At 44.6% G+C, this 18,323-nt stretch overlaps 1 protein-coding gene across 1 annotated transcript in view; it reads right to left on the reverse strand.

Moving 5' to 3' along the window:
• LOC124625560 (RRP15-like protein) overlaps window positions 1-16,511 on the reverse strand; it is a 62,773-nt gene extending 46,262 nt beyond the window's left edge. The window contains exon 1 of the mRNA XM_047149180.1: window positions 16,243-16,511. Coding sequence (XP_047005136.1) covers window positions 16,243-16,297 — 55 coding nt within the window. The 5' untranslated portion in view covers window positions 16,298-16,511. The remainder of the gene's footprint in view (window positions 1-16,242) is intronic.
• Window positions 16,512-18,323: the final 1,812 nt, after the last annotated feature.

Here is an 18,323-nt window from a genome sequence, read left to right on the forward strand (position 1 = left end):
AATTATCAAACTATCAGCTTAATAATTCATGGCTGCAAAATACTAACACAAATTCTTTACAGACAAATGAAAAAACAGGTAGAAGCTGACCCCAGGGAAGATGAGTTTGGATTCCGTAGAAATATTGGAACACGTGAGGCAATACTGACCCTACGACTTATCTTAGAAGCTAGATTAAGGAAAGGCAAACCTACATTCCTAGCATTTGTAGACTTAGAGAAAGCTTTTGACAATGTTGACTGGAATACTCTCTTTCAAATTTTGGAAATGGTACTGGTAAAATACTGGGAGCAAAAGGCTATTTACAATTTGTACAGAAACCAGATGGCAGTAATCAGAGTCACGGGCACGAAAGGGAAGCAGTGGTTGAGAAGGGAGTGAAACACGGTTGTAGCCTATCCCCAATGTTACTCAGTCTGTATGTTGAGCAAGCAGCAAAGGAAACGAAACATAAATTTGGAGTAGGAATTAAAATCCATGGAGAAGAAATAAGAACTTTGAGGTTTGCCGATGACATTGTAATTCTATCAGTGACAGCAAAGGACCTGGAAGAGCAGTTGAATGGAATGGACAGTGTCGTGAAAGGAGGATACAATATGAACACAAACAAAAGCAAGTCAAGGATAATGGAATGTAGACAAATTAAATCAGGTGATGCTGAGGGAATCAGATTAGGAAATGAGACACTTAAACTATTAGATGAGTTCTGATATTTGGGGAGCAAAATAACTGATGATGGTCGAAGTAGAAAGGATATAAAATGTAGACTGGCTATGGCAAGGAAAGCGTTTCTGAAGAACAGAAATTTGTTAACACTGAGTATAGATTTAAGTGTCAGGAAGTCGTTTCTGAAAGTATTTGTATGGAGTGTAGCCTTGTATGGAAGTGAAACATGGACGATAAATAGTTTAGACAGAAAAGAATAGAAGCTTTCAAAACGTGGTGGTACAGAAGAATGTTGAAGATTAGATGGGTAGATCACGTAACTAATGAGGACGTACTGAATAGAATTGGGGAGAAGAGGAATTTATGGCACAACTTGACTAGAAGAAGGGATTGGCTGGTAGGACACATTCTGAAGCATCAAGGGATCACCAATTTAATACTAGAGGGAAGCGTGAGGCTAAAAATCGTAGAGGGAGACCAAGAGATGAATACACTATGCAAGTTCAGACGGATGTAGGTTGCAGTAGTTACTCAAAGATGAAGAAGCATGTGCAGGATAGAGTAGCATGGAGAGCTGCATCAAACAGAATCTCTGGACTGAAGGCCACAACAACAACAACAACAACAACAACAACAGGTTGAGAGGCAACAATTTTAAAATCACTACACTTTATTACAATATTTTACATCAAATAAATAGCTGCAATCCAAAAACACTGTTAATTACAAAGGCTGTTAGAAAAGGGGCACATCACGCCCGCATTACGCCAACAGCAACTGCCAGCCATATCGGAAACATTCTGATTATAGCTTGATACAGGAAACTTATAAAACAAGAAGCGAGCTTACATTAACAACTAACATAATGATTTCACAAGCCCAGAATCGGCCCCATCTCAGGATCATACGACAATGGCAGTAACTATAATTCATAATATATTTTCACAAGTAAGAAAATTTTAAAAATCGACTTTAAATAAAATATAGTCAGAGCCACAAAATTACTCAGCCATTACTTCACTAGGTTGGTTGGTGGGGGTTGAAGGGACCAGATTACTTTACTTGAAAAGGCAACACACACACTAGCAATAATGTCCAACAATAAACAATTAGTGAACAGTTGCCATGACAAGATAATAGGCCAATGATTGCAAATTTAAGGTTATTGAATGAAAGCATATCTGATAAATTTGGCACACTTAAGGTAACTTAATAAAACAGGAATCAAACAAAAGCTTTTAAAACAACCTGACACACATATGGAAACAAAATACCTGTTCTTTGAAAGGCAAGCACACTGTCATACCAAATTCATATAAGGCTAATAAAGCTCATTGCCATCAGAAGCAGGACAAAAGTACTACAAACAAAGCAGAGGCGATGAAAAAAGTTGTAAACACTTACAGAAACTCACCCACATCATGCTGAAGCAAAGCTCTTTACTGTTAAACTACGTAGAATAACTTTCCATCAGTACACAACACCTAGTCAATGTGAGAGCAACTAAAGGTGTTTTGCATCAATTATATTCCACTTTTAGCAAGCCACAAAAGTGTCAACACATTGCAACGAGGAACTTACTTCATGCCGAACACTGTATTTCCATGTAAGCCCATGAACAACGGCTTAATAACACATCACACTATTGCTCAGCTACCACTTCTGTGTACTACAATTTTAAAGGACATTTCAGTGGCACTCCATTTCATGCCTGCTGTACAGTCAACTTTGATGAAGCACTGCAATCCATTTGATGGTGAACCACCACATTCACTGGCCCTTCCAATACTGTCTCCACCAGACTGCACTTTCCACTTATAAGCTTTGGTGCTGCACACTCACCACCTCACAGTGAGTAATACAATGCGGGCAATGGTAAGACTCTGTAATCGATTATGGACTGTCTAAACATCCCACACTAAACGCACTCACAAGGCTTAATCTGACTAAACTGGACCTGCATTCGCTTCCTCGTTTTGGTGTGCTGCAGTCAGAAACTGACAGGAGAGATGTTTCCTACAGTTTTGCATGGACCTGCAAAACTATGGAGAATCTTCTCTCACAGGCCTTGGTTTGAGCTCCAAAATTCTGCACATAAACCAAATCCCCAGTATCGAAACTACACTCCTGATGCTCCTGATGTGCATGAGCAATATTTCAATATGCCATGCTCCACGTAGTGTTAACATCTGATGGGTCAACCTTGTCTGGCAGCAGGTCACCAATCATCCACCAGTTAGAAAGTTTCGAGTTGACCGGATAGCCCAGCATCAACTGAGCAGGAGTAGTTCTATGGGCTTCAAGAAATGCAGTATTGAAGGCTAAACTCAACCATCTCACTGACCTGTCAAAACATGACTGACTCTTAGCATGGTATATATTTAAGGCTGCCCTTAAATTATGGTTGATCTGCTCGGCAAAGGATGGTTGCAAATGATAAGAAATGGTGGTTATCTAGTTAATGGCATAATCAATGCATTACCTCTCAAAAGGTGTAGAAAGGAAGGCAGCTGCATTATCGGAGACAGATTAAGCCCGACAGTAAATGTCATGTTCACAAGGAGGCTTATATGGTGCTTCCCCTCCCCCCCTCTCCACCTCACCCAACTTTTAGCAGATGGGAGGGTGAGATGATCCATAGTTGATTTCAGAGAGTTCTGCTAGAGACCCATGATCTATTGCTCGCTGCAAGCTGACAAGCGTGCATTGCTGAAGCTTACAGGAGGAAAAGCGGAGGTAGGTGGAGCAGTGGTGGACAAGCAAGTAAATCTGGTGATTTACCACTGAGCAGGTTGCAATGCTTCATCGAAGTTGAGTTTACGCCAGACACAATGGGGTGCTGGACCAAGACTAAAACTCAGGACCTCTGCCTTTCGCAGGCAAGTGCTCTACCATCTGAGCAACCAAGCACGACTCACGACCCATCCTCAAAGCTTTATTTCAGCCAGCTGTGAAGACAGGTCATGTATCATGCTCGGGTAGCTCAATCTGTACAGGACTTGCCTGCAACGGGTAAAGTTCCCGAGTCCAAGTCTTGATCCAGCAAACAGTTTTAATCTGCCAGGCTGCCAGGAAGTTTCATATCAGCACACACTCCACTGAAGAGTGAAAAATCATTCTGGAAATATTTAGCTTTCTTTTTTTCACCAGTCACAATTTCTAAGGTTGTGGTTAGGATGGACTTAATGTTTTAGCTTCAGTTTTTGCAAATGAAATAAAATACCATGTACCATCATTTATGAAGCATAGGAAACTCTGAACAAGTAATGCGACTGTCTACTCACATCTAACTCACAATTCATTGTGTTCACTTCCCTTAATTTGTCACGTGAAATGTTAGCAACAGCAGTATGCAACACAAGCGCCATAATACATTGTAAGTGCACTTTTACTGAAGTACCAAAATATGTATGATTGGCCAGAAAATTAACACAACAATGGAATGAAATACTACAGTTTTGCTGTTGACCTCCTAGCCCAATGCAATTGTGACACGTTCTTAAACCGTATCATCAATGAGGATGAGACTGGTACTCAACCTCTAGAGAGAGAAATATACGACATTACATGCAGCAATATTATTATTTGTGCTAGTATTGGAAAACATGAATTCTAGCATCCTGGAACAACTCTACAGCTCTAATATTTGTATGATATAGATCTTGACTTTGTCAGTATGCAAACAGCTGACAGCGGGAAAATTACAGTAGCACCTTGGGGTCAACTGAAGCGTCCAATTCCACCTGTCGGCTTTGAACCGTAACGTAATTCTGTTGTGGTGTGTGACGTCACAACGGCGTGGAGTTTAGTTTGTGTGAGTGGCGTGTTGTAGGTGTCATTTTGATGTGATAGGTGGTGCTCTCTGGTGGTGTGTTTATCTGTTGTGTGTTAGGTGATGTTTTTGGTTTAGCTTGCAGGTGTGTCGTGTTTAAAGGTGGCGTATTGTTATGGTCGGTGTTTCTCTCTGGTGGTGTGTTTATGGGTAGCATGTTATGAGGCGAATAGGGTTCATTTGTGTGGTAGCATTGCACGTGTGTGGTACCAGTGGTGACTGTGTTTTCAGCGCAATATTTTTTGGTGTGTTAACGATTTTGGTTTTGTTATGTCAACATTATTGTAGTTCTTTTTTCTGTTCGTCGTGTGTGAATTTTAGTAAATTGCTTTGTTTATGTCTTTGGTAGATATGGATATGATGGACAAGGCAAACAGTTTTCAGTTGTTGGCGATGATGGGGCAGTGCGTTGTCTCTAATAAAATTTCTTCAGCTATTCGGCCTGTTGGCTGAAGTCGTGAAGTGTTCAGTGTGTCGTGAAGAAATGAGGCTTACTAGTTCCTGCGTCTCGGAATGGATGGCTAAGTGGGGTGGTGGTGAAATTTTTGAGATTGAAGGTTGTGGGGTCTTCTTACTTTAGTGTTTTTTGTCGTTTGGTGTAGTGGGGTGTGTGTTTATACACTCCTGGAAATGGAAAAAAGAACACATTGACACCGGTGTGTCAGACCCACCATACTTGCTCCGGACACTGCGAGAGGGCTGTACAAGCAATGATCACACGCACGGCACAGCGGACACACCAGGAACCGCAGTGTTGGCCGTCGAATGGCGCTAGCTGCGCAGCATTTGTGCACCGCCGCTGTCAGTGTCAGCCAGTTTGCCGTGGCATACGGAGCTCCATCGCAGTCTTTAACACTGGTAGCATGCCGCGACAGCGTGGACGTGAACCGTATGTGCAGTTGACGGACTTTGAGCGAGGGCGTATAGTGGGCATGCGGGAGGCCGGGTGGATGTACCGCCGAATTGCTCAACACGTGGGGCGTGAGGTCTCCACAGTACATCGATGTTGTCGCCAGTGGTCGGCGGAAGGTGCACGTGCCCGTCGACCTGGGACCGGACCGCAGCGACGCACGGATGCACGCCAAGACCGTAGGATCCTACGCAGTGCCGTAGGGGACCGCACCGCCACTTCCCAGCAAATTAGGGACACTGTTGCTCCTGGGGTATTGGCGAGGACCATTCGCAACCTTCTCCATGAAGCTGGGCTACGGTCCCGCACACCGTTAGGCCATCTTCCGCTCACGCCCCAACATCGTGCAGCCCACCTCCAGTGGTGTCGCGACAGGCGTGAATGGAGGGACGAATGGAGACGTGTCGTCTTCAGCGATGAGAGTCGCTTCTGCCTTGGTGCCAATGATGGTCGTATGCGTGTTTGGCGCCGTGCAGGTGAGCGCCACAATCAGGACTGCATACGACCGAGGCACACAGGGCCAACACCCGGCATCATGGTGTGGGGAGCGATCTCCTACACTGGCCGTACACCACTGGTGATCGTCGAGGGGACACTGAATAGTGCACGGTACATCCAAACCGTCATCGAACCCATCATTCTACCATTCCTAGACCGGCAAGGGAACTTGCTGTTCCAACAGGACAATGCACGTCCGCATGTATCCCGTGCCACCCAACATGCTCTAGAAGGTGTAAGTCAACTACCCTGGCCAGCAAGATCTCCGGATCTGTCCCCCATTGAGCATGTTTGGGACTGGATGAAGCGTCGTCGCACGCGGTCTCCACGTCCAGCACGAACGCTGGTCCAACTGAGGCGCCAGGTGGAAATGGCATGGCAAGCCGTTCCACAGGACTACATCCAGCATCTCTACGATCGTCTCCATGGGAGAATAGCAGCCTGCATTGCTGCGAAAGGTGGATATACACTGTACTAGTGCCGACACTGTGCATGCTCTGTTGCCTGTGTCTATGTGCCTGTGGTTCTGTCAGTGTGATCATGTGATGTATCTGACCCCAGGAATGTGTCAATAAAGTTTCCCCTTCCTGGGACAATGAATTCACGGTGTTCTTATTTCAATTTCCAGGAGTGTATTTGGTTTGTCCCCACTTAAAAGGGTTTCCCCCACTTGTCCCGTTAGTTTCATTATATTTTTGAAGGAATATCTGTTTGGTGGTTTTTTTTCAATCTGTTTTCGTGTTTGTTGTCATGTTCACCTGATGACGTCATAGGAGCGGTATGGGAGTTGTTGTGAATGGTCGTTTCCCCCATATTGGTGACGTCATTGGTCAAAGTAGAGGGATGGAATCGGACCCTTCTGTTAACCCGTTTGTTTAATGATATTACACAAAAACAGCAGCAAAATGAGCAATGGACATTTTCAAAGTAGTGGCATTTCTCCCAATGTACAGAACCTGCCTAAAGGACTTTAGAAGTAGACATTTCAAATCCACTGGATGTGAGACTGTTTGAGCATGACTCAGCATCAAGGGCACGCATGAACTTCTTATCACATCTGTCTATAAACCACCAGGCTCACATCCAGATGTAACCAAAAACTTTAGAGAAAAACAGACTTAGCTAATACAAGCCATACTGTCATCATTAATCATCCAGGAATCCAATGGGTAAATCACAATTTAGTAAATGGTTGGTCTGACAAGACATCCTGTGAACTTAATGTCTTCCCTGAAAACTACCTTGAACATATGGTCTGGAAGACTAATCATAATGGAAATATAGTAGACCTGATGGCAACAAACTGATTTGATATCTCTGAAGATTTCCATATTCAAGCAGGTATCAGTGACCATGAGCCACATTAATATTTGAAAATGGAGTTCAATGTATCTGCTTTTCCTTTGCTACCCTCACTTTCAGTTTCTGTGTCTAAACACTAATTTTGGTTACACTGACAGCATTTACATACAACCAGAGTGTGTGTGTGTGTGTGTGTGTGTGTGTGTGTGTGTGTGTGTGTGTGTGTGTGTTTGAGGTTTACGGGCGCTAAACAGCGGGGTCATCAGCGCCCAAATGCATAAAAACAGGAACACATGTAGTGAAAGGACTAAGACGAACAGCGAACAAGGGGAACAGCTAAAAGACACAGACCTGACGCAGTTCCAAATCCTCACATACAGAGGCAAAACAAGAGGAGAAGGAGTGCACTAAAAAAGGAAAGGAAACACAAGGAAGGGAGGACAGAAACTGAAGGGAAACAAGGAGGTATTCGTGACTGGCGGACCTCTTACCTAAAATCAGGGTGAGCCAGTCATCCAGCAGCACATTAAAACCCTCTCCCTAAAATCCGTGGCAACAAATTGGACAGGACACAAAACCGTAAAACCTTAACCACAGACGATGCGTCGTCTTTCAAAATAGAGGGCAAATCCGGTGGCAAAGAAACCACCGCCCTCTGGTCAGAGAATAAAAGACAGTCAAGTAAAATGTGGCGGACAGTAATCTGTACGCCACAAGCACTGCAGATTGGGGGATCCTCCTGCCGGAGTAAAAAACCATGTGTGAAGGGACTGTGCCCGATGCGGAGGCGAGTGAGGAGAACCTCATCCCGCCTGCATGACTGGTAGGACGTACGCCATGGCCGCGTGGTGGCCTTGACCAGACGCAGCTTATTTTCACCGACTGCCAGCCACTCCTCTTCCCACTGACGCATAACGCGAAAACGCAGGAGGGAGGTAACAGCATGGAGGGGGATGGCACATTCAACAACGTGAGGGAGGGAACATGCATCTTTGGCAGCCACATCCGCCAGCTCGTTTCCCCTAATACCCACGTGCCCCGGCACCCAGCAGAAGGAAACCTCCTTCCCCTGCCGCTGCAGGTGGAGTAGGGCATCATGGATGTTCTGGACGACCGTATCCGCTGGGTACAAGTGTTGCATGGTCTGAAGGGCACTCAGGGAGTCAGAACAGATGAGGAACTTACGACTGGGGACACATCTCATCTGCTCCAATGCCCGCAAGATCGCAAACAATTCGGCATCAAGGATGGTAAACGCCGCAGGAAGCCGTAACTTGACAAGTCGATCAGGGAAAACAACAGCACAACCAACAGAGTCCCCCCGTTTAGAGCCATCCGTAAATACTGGTACATGGTCGGGATGCTGGTTTACAATATCATAAAATAAGGAGGTAAAAACAAACGCAGGAGTGTAGCTCCTCCAGTACTCCGACAAGTCTAAAAGGACGCTGGGCCTCTGGAGCAACCAGGGAGGCAGGCGAGGAAAACCTTGTCGTTGGGGGGCCACACGCTCCACACCAAGGGACTCAAGCAAATGCTTGGCACGAATCCCAAATGGTCTCGTTGCCCTGGGACGACTGGAAAAGAGACGTTCCATAGGCGGTCGGGCAACGGCAGGGTACGCACGGGAGGTAGGACAGGCAAGGAATTGACACACCCATCGCACCATGAGGAGTTTCCGCCGGATGGCGAGCGGCGGTTCCCCTGCCTCAGCACACAGGCTGGGGATGGGACTAGTACGGAAGGCACCAGTGGCCAGCCTGATACCCTCATGGTGTACTGCGTCAAGAATCTTCAGATACAAAGGCCTTGCTGACCCATACACGGTGCAACCATAGTCAAGACGCGATCGGACGAAACCCCTACAAAACTGCAGCAGACGCGCCCGATCTGCTCCCCAGGACCGATGGCTCAGACACTTCAAAATATTCAGTGCCTTCAGGGCCCGCATCTTGAGGTCTTTAAGGTGAGGCAACCACGACAACTTTGAATCAAAAGTGAGGCCCAGGAACCGCACAGTGTCGCTAAAAGGAAGAATGGTGTCCCTCAGACGCAAGTCAGGGGAGGTAAAAAGATGTCGAGAACAATTAAAATGAACACACACACATTTGTCTGCAGAAAAGGTAAAACCCGTCTTCGCAGTCCATGCCTCTAATTGCTGTATCGTAAGCTGCAACTGCCGACTAGCAGTGACAAGACTGGAGGAAGAACAGAAAACAGCAAAATCGTCCACAAACAAGGAGCATTGGGCAGGACTCCGGATAGTGGACGTGATACTGTTAATGGCGACAGCAAAGAGGGTGACACTTAAAACGCTTCCCTGAGGAACACCATTCTCCTGCACATACAAATCAGATAGCACATTACCAACCCTATAGCAAAAGAGGCGGTGGGAAAGAAAGGACCGAATGAAGATGGGGAGATGGCCACGAAAGCCCCGCTCATGGAGTTGATTGAGGATATGGCAGTGCCAAGTAGTGTCATACGCCTTATGAATGTCAAAGAAGACACCTAGACAATGCTGGTTACGCAGGAAGGCCTGCTGGATGGCCGCCTCAAGCAGGGTCAAGTTGTCTATAGTGGAACGACATCTCCGAAAGCCACACTGAGAGGGGCTAAGGAGCTGCCTGGTCTCGAGCAGCCAAACCAGGCGACGGTTGACCATGCGTTCCAACGTCTTCCCGACACAGCTTGTCAAAGCAATACTCCGATAACTACTGGGATGCGTTCAGTCCTTCCCTGGTTTGAGGAGGGGTATCAAAATCGCCTCCCTCCACGAGTCAGGGTACGTGCCGGATAACCATATCATATTAAAACAATTCAGGAGAACTTCCTTGGAAGGCAGTAACAAGTGCTGCAGCATGCTATACCGGATTTGATCATGACCAGGCGCAGTATCATGAGCCACAGACAGCGCCGAATCCAGTTCCCACATTGTGAAGGGGCAGTTGTAGGGTTCAGAATTAGGAGACCGGAAGTCCAAGTGACCCCTCTCGATGGCAGTGCGGTAGCGGCAGAAATCTGGATCACAGTTAATAGAGGCAGTATATTCCACAAAATGCATGGCCAGTGTCTGGGCAATGTCTCTCGGCGCCGTGAGGAGACTTCCCTGATGCAGCAATGCCGCGACAGGTAGCTGGCCGAGTTTCCCGGAAATCCCCCTGATGGCTTCCCATACTTCCGTAGAACTAGTGGAGCGAGAGATGGAGTCCAAGAACGATTGCCATGACCGTCGTTTGCTCTCCTTAATCACTCGCCGCGCCTTGGCCCTTGCCACCCGAAAGGCCGCAAGATTGTCAGCTGAGGGACGGCACTTGAAGCGGCGCAGAGCTGCACGGCGGGCTCGGATAGCTGAGCGGCACTCAGTGGTCCACCAAGGGACAGGACGCCTCTTGGGATGACCGGATGACCGCGGGATTGACAATTCAGCAGCATGGGAGATCACGGCTGTAACATGGTCTACCCATTGGTGGACGCTGGCACGGTGTTCCAAAACAGCCAGTTGGCTGAAAAGTGTCCAGTCAGCCCTGCAGAGGTGCCACCGGGGCGGTACCGGAAATGCCATAGCCTCATCCAGGAGGCGAATCCAAAGGGGGAAGTGGTCACTAGAATGGAGGTCAGCAGCAACCTCCCACAGTGCAGAATCCGTGAGTGCTGGAGAGCAAAAGGAAAGGTCAATAGCTGATGACAACCCAGAAGCAGTACAGAAATGAGTGGGAGCACCAGAGTTGAGGATGCAAAGATCTTCAGACATCATGAGGCTTTCCAGAATGCGACCCCTGGGGCAAGTAGTCGAAGAGCCCCATAAGACATTATGAGCATTGAAGTCCCCCAGAAGAAGAAATGGGCGGGGAAGTTGGCTAATAAGGTCTGTGAGAGCCTCAGAGTCTATCGCATCCTGAGGTGGTAAGTAAAGTGAACAGACTGTGAGCCGCCGACCCACAAGAAGGTCAACTGCAACTGCTTGCAAGTCTGTAACGAGAGGGAGCTCAGATGAGGGGTGCATGTCACGGACAAAAACCGCAACACCACCCTTTGCCCTTTCCCCCGTCAGATCATCTTTCCGATAGACGGTATAGCCCCGTAAAGAAGGAGCATCAGTGCCCCGAAAATGTGTCTCTTGGAGACATAAGCACAAAGGGAACTCACGTACAAGGAGTTGTAGTTCGGCCACGTGCGTCCTGAACCCATTCAGGTTCCACTGTAATATGGGAGCCAGTGATCAGGGTGGCTGAACTTTCACCCTGCCTCTGTGTTTTGGAGGAGAGCCCGTACTGCCCGGAGATTTATTCCTGGGGCGAGAAGAGCGCCCCCGGTCGACATCAATGTCCATCAGCTCCGATGACGACCCACGGGAGATGTCAGACAGTACGATGGCCTCGTCATCGAACTGACCCTGACCAGTCTCCTCAGGTGGCAAAATCTTCACCTTCGGCGTCTTTGTCTTAGAGGGCTTAGAATGCAGAGCCTTGTCAGCAGTTGGAGCTTTACTCGCCTGGGCAGAAGGCGCATAGGGGAAGAGGCAGGAAGTACCCCAATGTCAGCAACCACGGCCTTGTCCGACGTTGCGGGGAGAGCCGCAGGTTGCAAATCAACCGCAGCAGCACAAGTGCACTGGCAAACGCAGGTATTAGTGCTAACACTAGCAACCTCCGTTTGCGTAGCAACAGTGGCCATTTGTACTGGTTTTTTCAGGGCGGAAGCGTAAGATGTCGTAAACATAGGAGGTTGCATGGCCTTAAAGAGCTTCTTGGCCTCACCATAGGGGATGCACTTAGATGTTTTGATCTCCTGTATCTTCCGTTCCTCGAGATAGATGGGGCAGACCCGGCTCCAGACAGGGTGACTCCCAAGGCAATTCACGCACTTCACAGGCGATGAACAATCGGCTCCTTCATGGGCAGGCTGACCACATTTACCACAAGTGGCTAGCCCATTACACCCCAATGTAGTATGCCCAAAGCGCTGACATTTAAAGCAGCGCATTGGGTTGGGGAAATATGGCCGTACTGGCAAACGTAAGAACCCCGCTTTAACATGCTCTGGAAGTCTCGGGCAACTGAACGTGAGAATAAACGAGTCGAATTTTACTAGGTCCCCATCGACTCGCTTCATAATATTCTGCACGTCAACAATACCTTCGTCAGCCCACTCAGATTTCAACTCGTCTGTGGAGATATCCACCAAGTCCCTACATGTCACAACACCCTTACTATAGTTGAGTGTGGAGTGGAGCTCGGTCTCGATAGCGTACTCTCCGAGACTGGGTGCTTTCCGAAGAGAAGAGACTTGACGGGAACTAGATGTCTCAACGAAGAGAGTACCATTGCGCAGTCACTTAACAGATTTCAGTGTACCTGCAATTCCCTCAAGACCCTTGTGGATGTAAAAGGGAGAAACCCTCTCAAAGCTACCGTCCTTCCGTTTAATAATCAAAAACACATTCTGATTTTCAGCATGTGCTCTGTTAAGACAGTCTGATAAATCTCTAGGAACACCAGGAGCTGGAGGACTCGCAGCACGAAGTCGCTTTTTCGACGGGGTGTGTTTTCCTACCAGTGGCCCACCCAATCCACTGGTAGGGGGAAATGTAGAGGTCGAAGGGTCCATTGCGGTCCCACGAGCAGCTAGGGAACTAAAGGTCCGCTCAGTCAGAGCCCCACGTGCCTGAGTAAGCCGTATACAACTGGGGTGCGGCAGGTGCCCCAGAGGTTGCCCGCTTGCGACTGTTCCACCCCAACAGCCATGCATCTTATAGGCGCGCAGCACACCGTAAGATTGAGGGGTTTTTATAGAGGTTTACCTTCCTCGCAATCCAGGCGGTCAAGCCAAGAATACCATTCCCCGCAGCACACAACATTCCATCGCCGCACCATACGGTGGTCGCTGAAGCATGTCCGGGGGTTACGGTGACAGGAGACTGGCGGCGCTGACCAGTCCCCAGCTCAGGACCCCGGGGTCGCCAAGCCCGTACTCAGCCAATGAACCCTGAGCCCCTGGGGGCTACATACAACCAGAGTTTCACTGATTTTTGAGAGAGCTTTGAAGGCACCCATATTGAAGCTGGTATCAGTGGACATGGGGCCATTGCAGTAACTATGATTTCTAAAGTACAAAGAGCAGCTAAAACAAGCAGAAACAGTTATATCATCAGCAAACTAGATACAGGTGAAGTAGTGTCATATCTCAATACGGAACTAGAAACAATTTCTGAAGAGGACCATGCAGAAGAAATGTGGCTCAGTTTTGGAAGAATAGCTGCTCAAGCATTTAATAGATACTTACCTAGCAGAATAGTTCACGATTGGAGAAACTTCTAAAGGAACATAGCCTACTGCATGATAGGTGTAAACAAAGCACATGGCTATAGATAGGGAATGTTGAGTGAAATGTGCTTGGGCATCAAGAGGGAAACATGTGAAGTCTTCATTGCCTACCATAGCAGAAACATATCAAAAACTCAATCACAAAATCCAAAGAAATTCAGGCCATATGTAACAGCTGTTAGGGCACCAAAGTTGGTGTCTAGACACTCATGAATGACACAGGAACTGAAATCGAGGGTAGCAAAGAAAAGCAGATCTGCTGAACTCTACTCTCAAATGTTCCTTTACTAAGGAAGATTCAGAAGTACTTGCCTCATTTAATCTCCACACCACTGCAAAGATGACTGATGTAGATATTATTATAGTTAGTGGCACTGAGAAATAGCTAAGATTAAACAAGGCTCCAGGGCCAGATGTAATCCCAGTCAGATTCCGTTAATTTTCATCTGAGTTAGCTGCCTTTTAACCATAATATACCACAGATTCAAGAAACAGAAAACTGTGCCCAGTGACTGTAAGAAAGCATGTCACACTATTTTACAAGTAAAATAGCAGAAGTGATCCACAAAACTACCGTCCTGTCTCAACAGTGGCCATCTGTTAAGAGTATCCTACAGCAGTGATGGTGAAAGATGATCCCTGATAGCTGTAAGTGCTCTTTCCAGCTATTAACTGTGAAGCACAAATGTCTGCAGGTGAAAACAAAAGTTGTCTACAGAGCTGCAACAACACTGAGACATTGCCACAGAGATGTATACAAAATCGTATTATGTGACTGGCTGTGATACACATGTGAATCAGCCATGCGAAGCCTAGTCCAGCTGTTAGGATCTTTTTTCATCAACTTTACTATAGAACCTAATCTGAGCTCAAACAAAACGAGATATCTCAAACAGATGACATCCTCAGAGCCAACCGGCATGGACTCCAACAATATTGATTACGCAAAACCCAATTTGCGCTTTTCTCACGACATCTAAAATGCAAGAAAATGAGGCGTACGCAGTATTTCTTGACTTCTGAAATCCATCTGACTGAGTATCACACCAACAGCCATTCACAAAAGTATGGTTGTATTGAATACAAATAAAGATTTGTGACTGGACTGAAGATTTAATCTCTTAGGACGTCTGCATTGACAACTGGTTACAATTTTTTATACAACAAATATTATATGGTATTAAGTGTATGACTACATTGTAAGACACTAAAAGCGATTTTAAAAACAAAACACAACTGTTTTTGCTTTCTGTATCCACTCTACAGAATATGTTTTCAACAGATACACAATATCACTAAAAATCTGTAGTGTCCATGTGGAATGGGAAATCTATTTGTAGGTGAGGGTGTGGGATAGTAGAACCTGTTTGTAAGGATCCCTGCAAGGCCTACAACTTTTTTGTGTGGAAGGGCTAGCAGCCATGAATATTGCATACACTAAAAGAAATGATGCTCCGAGTTGCTCTGTGAGGTCTGCTTGGATGGTGCACAGTCTTTGAATAGCAAAGATTGGATCTGAGTAACGTTGCAAAACATATTTTCACACTATAAGTGAACAAACCAAGTACTGGGTAGTTTCATGGCATATCGTTGTTAGGTATATCTCAAACATGCCACAGAAATGACATGCAACAACTAAAACAAAAATCAACAAAACGTACAATGCTTTCATGGCTGTTAAACATGTTAAATGTAATTTCTGCACAAGGCATACATGTAGCCACTCTAGCAAGATACCACAAAGTATAATGTTAAAGAACACTAAACGGAAAAGAATTCCATTTCAGATAGGACTACATTTTAGTGTAGAAGATGCCTCACCCACAATGGAAAGGAAACAAGAGTAGAATAATGATCAAGATTAGATACGTGATTCCGAAATATTTTGCCAACTAACAGATTGTTTAGTGTATGCTCTCTGTTTACAAGACTGGGCCTGAATGTAGCAGCAAATTATTTCATTAGACACACAAGCAAAACAATGAGATGCCATTTGAGGGCACTTAAAAGCTACATTAAATGATGTCTGGACTGTGGGAGAGGAGCTGAGTTGGTTCCCTGCTATGCAGACACAGATGTTGGAAGTGAAAAAGACAATCTACCCCAGGATTCCTTTTGCACATGCATGGAAATAGTTGAGATATTTGAATAGTGGGGGAGTGTTGAGGGTTGCAATCCGAATGTCTTAAATTAATATTTTTTCCAGGCATAACTCAGTAATATTATCTGTTATTCCATTGTTGATAGGTCGTTGCCAAGTTCACAGTTCCTTGTGCTTATTCAGAGGTCAATAAATGTTATCTGAAGTTCATTACGCAAATGTCTACTATTACATATAAATTGATAAGTTGTGTGCCTGAGGAATCCCCATAGCGCTATAAATTTATCAGTCTTGGTCACAGAATGAAAAGCTGTGTACCCCTATATCTTGGTCACGTTGAGGTGTGATAACTGAATTGCGAATTGAATATGCCCGGTTCAAATTACGAAATTGTGAAGGATGCGAGGTTAAAATGATGATAACTTCGTACTCTAAACAAGAACGTAATTAAAATGGTCAAATGTGTGTGTGTGTGTGTGTGTGTGTGTGTGTGTGTGTGTGTCTCTCTCTCTCTCTCTCTCCACTCTCTGTGAACGGTTACGTCAACATGCAGTTTCATAGACGTAACGTGCAGGAGTAACGTTTGAATAAATTAATCATCATATACCTTCATTAATTCGCGGCTCCTCCACAATTTCCGAAAAGCTCAGAAAGGTCGCCATGTTGAGTCTGTCAGTATTTCCAGAAATTTACTACTAATTCTTTTTAATCAGTTCAGCTTATTTCACGCAGTACACACACCAGAAGCGCCAACACAAACATAACGTTTCCACCAAAACAATCCCACGTGCAGAACTGTTGATGTTGACATCGTCGTCATAACATCGGAGGTTCAGAGCTTTAACACGAAGAGTCGTAATCAAAGTTCGTAACACTACCTGTTCTGTCAATATGTCATGTGGGGGGCTGCCGCAAACAAGGAAAACTTGCACATGCACCCTCTCGCCATCTCCAAGAAACACCATGTGTTTCAAACCGTGCAAAATGATTTCCCACTGCCACAGTACTCAAAATGCCGAAATAAGTTCCGACGGCGTAAATGTAATTGTCAGAACCTAAGTCAAGAGCTCACAGACGCGTTAACGAAAAAACGTGGCCCCACAAACACTGGATACAAAAATGTAGTTCTCATTGAAAACATTTAGGGGCGTCAAACATGAAAGTGTTGTTAATACAGGATAAAGTGTCGACTGAAAAGTAAATGAGTGAGTAAAATTACTTCTGAATTTCTTTTTAGGAATATTACTTACTCTTTATCGAGAAGTCAGATACAAGTATACGAGATGAAAGGGCAGTTCGGTTGAGATAGCTGGCAACTGAAGACCTTTTTACTATCGTTGTAGTATTCTTACTGCACAGTTTCTTAATTTTTATGTGAAATTCGGGCTGCTGATATGTAAAGCATTTTGTAATATAAAAGTGAATGCATTCTGTATTAACGTTTTCTTAATTAATCAGAACGTACATAACAGGAACTACATACCCCAGAATGCATAATCACCACCGACTAATTACAACGCAAAGGAATAAACAAAAAATACTGTCGAAATCAATTTGTGTTTCTCAACATGTCCCTTAAACTGACAAAGACATACAATATGAAGTCTAAATATACATTCACTCTTTCACTTATTTCGCAAAGGCCGCAGTTTCTTGCACATGTTTTATGTCTGGCATTGCTTAGTGGTCTTGTGAAATCATCAGTTAACATTTCTTCAGAAGGCAGATGTTTTGCATTAATAACACCTGACTTAATATGCCTTTTTATAGAGTGATACTTTGTATCTATATGCTTTTATTTATTTATTTAGCATGCATTACATTGAACAAGCAATATTGGACTTGTCATAAACAGAAATAGGTTAACAATGCAGTACAAAACTGAATCACACACAAAAATAAAACAGTAAATTTACATTTTGTCAAACGATAAATCAGGTTAAATTCATCACTACTAAATATAGAATTCATACACAATAAACTATATATAATAGGCTAAAGTCCTATAAAGTGCAATATAATAAATACAAAATACAAAACTTCTCACAGTTCCTCCTTTGAGGTGATTAATTCCCTGGTCTATTACAGGAATGAGATTACATAAAATTAACAATACATTTACATTCTATTTGAAGATATTCTAAGTTTTAATCATAATTCATAATAAATGTAGAGACTAACGTATTGAAGTTTTGAAGCAATACATGATACATAAACAAAATAAAGGCATCTCATAACTTTTAACAAACAAGGACACTACATTTATTGTCATGGTTAGTTTTCCATTTCTTTACCTGGATTTTCATAAAATTCATTTACTGAATAGTAACATTTTTCAAGTAAGTATTTTTAAGTCCTCATATAAATTTTATAATATCTCTTAAATCTTTAATGTGTTGTGGCAGAGCATAATGAAGTTTAACACAAAATAGCTTACATGTTTCTGAGTTCATGTTCTTTTTGTAGGTTCTACATGCAAATCTTTCTTGTTCCTTGGGTTATAATTGTGACAGTTTGCATTTGTGTGGAGACTGCTTAGGTTTGACTTGGTTACAAGTACACACCTGAATATGTATAGTGAAGACAAAGTGAGAATTCCTAATTTCTGGAGCAATGGTCCTCAGTGAGCTTGTGTGTGACTATGTGTAATTATTCAAACAACTCATTTTTGTAGGCTAAAAATCCAGA

This window comes from Schistocerca americana, chromosome 1 (assembly GCF_021461395.2).
Source record: "Schistocerca americana isolate TAMUIC-IGC-003095 chromosome 1, iqSchAmer2.1, whole genome shotgun sequence".
Lineage (NCBI taxonomy): Eukaryota > Metazoa > Arthropoda > Insecta > Orthoptera > Acrididae > Schistocerca > Schistocerca americana.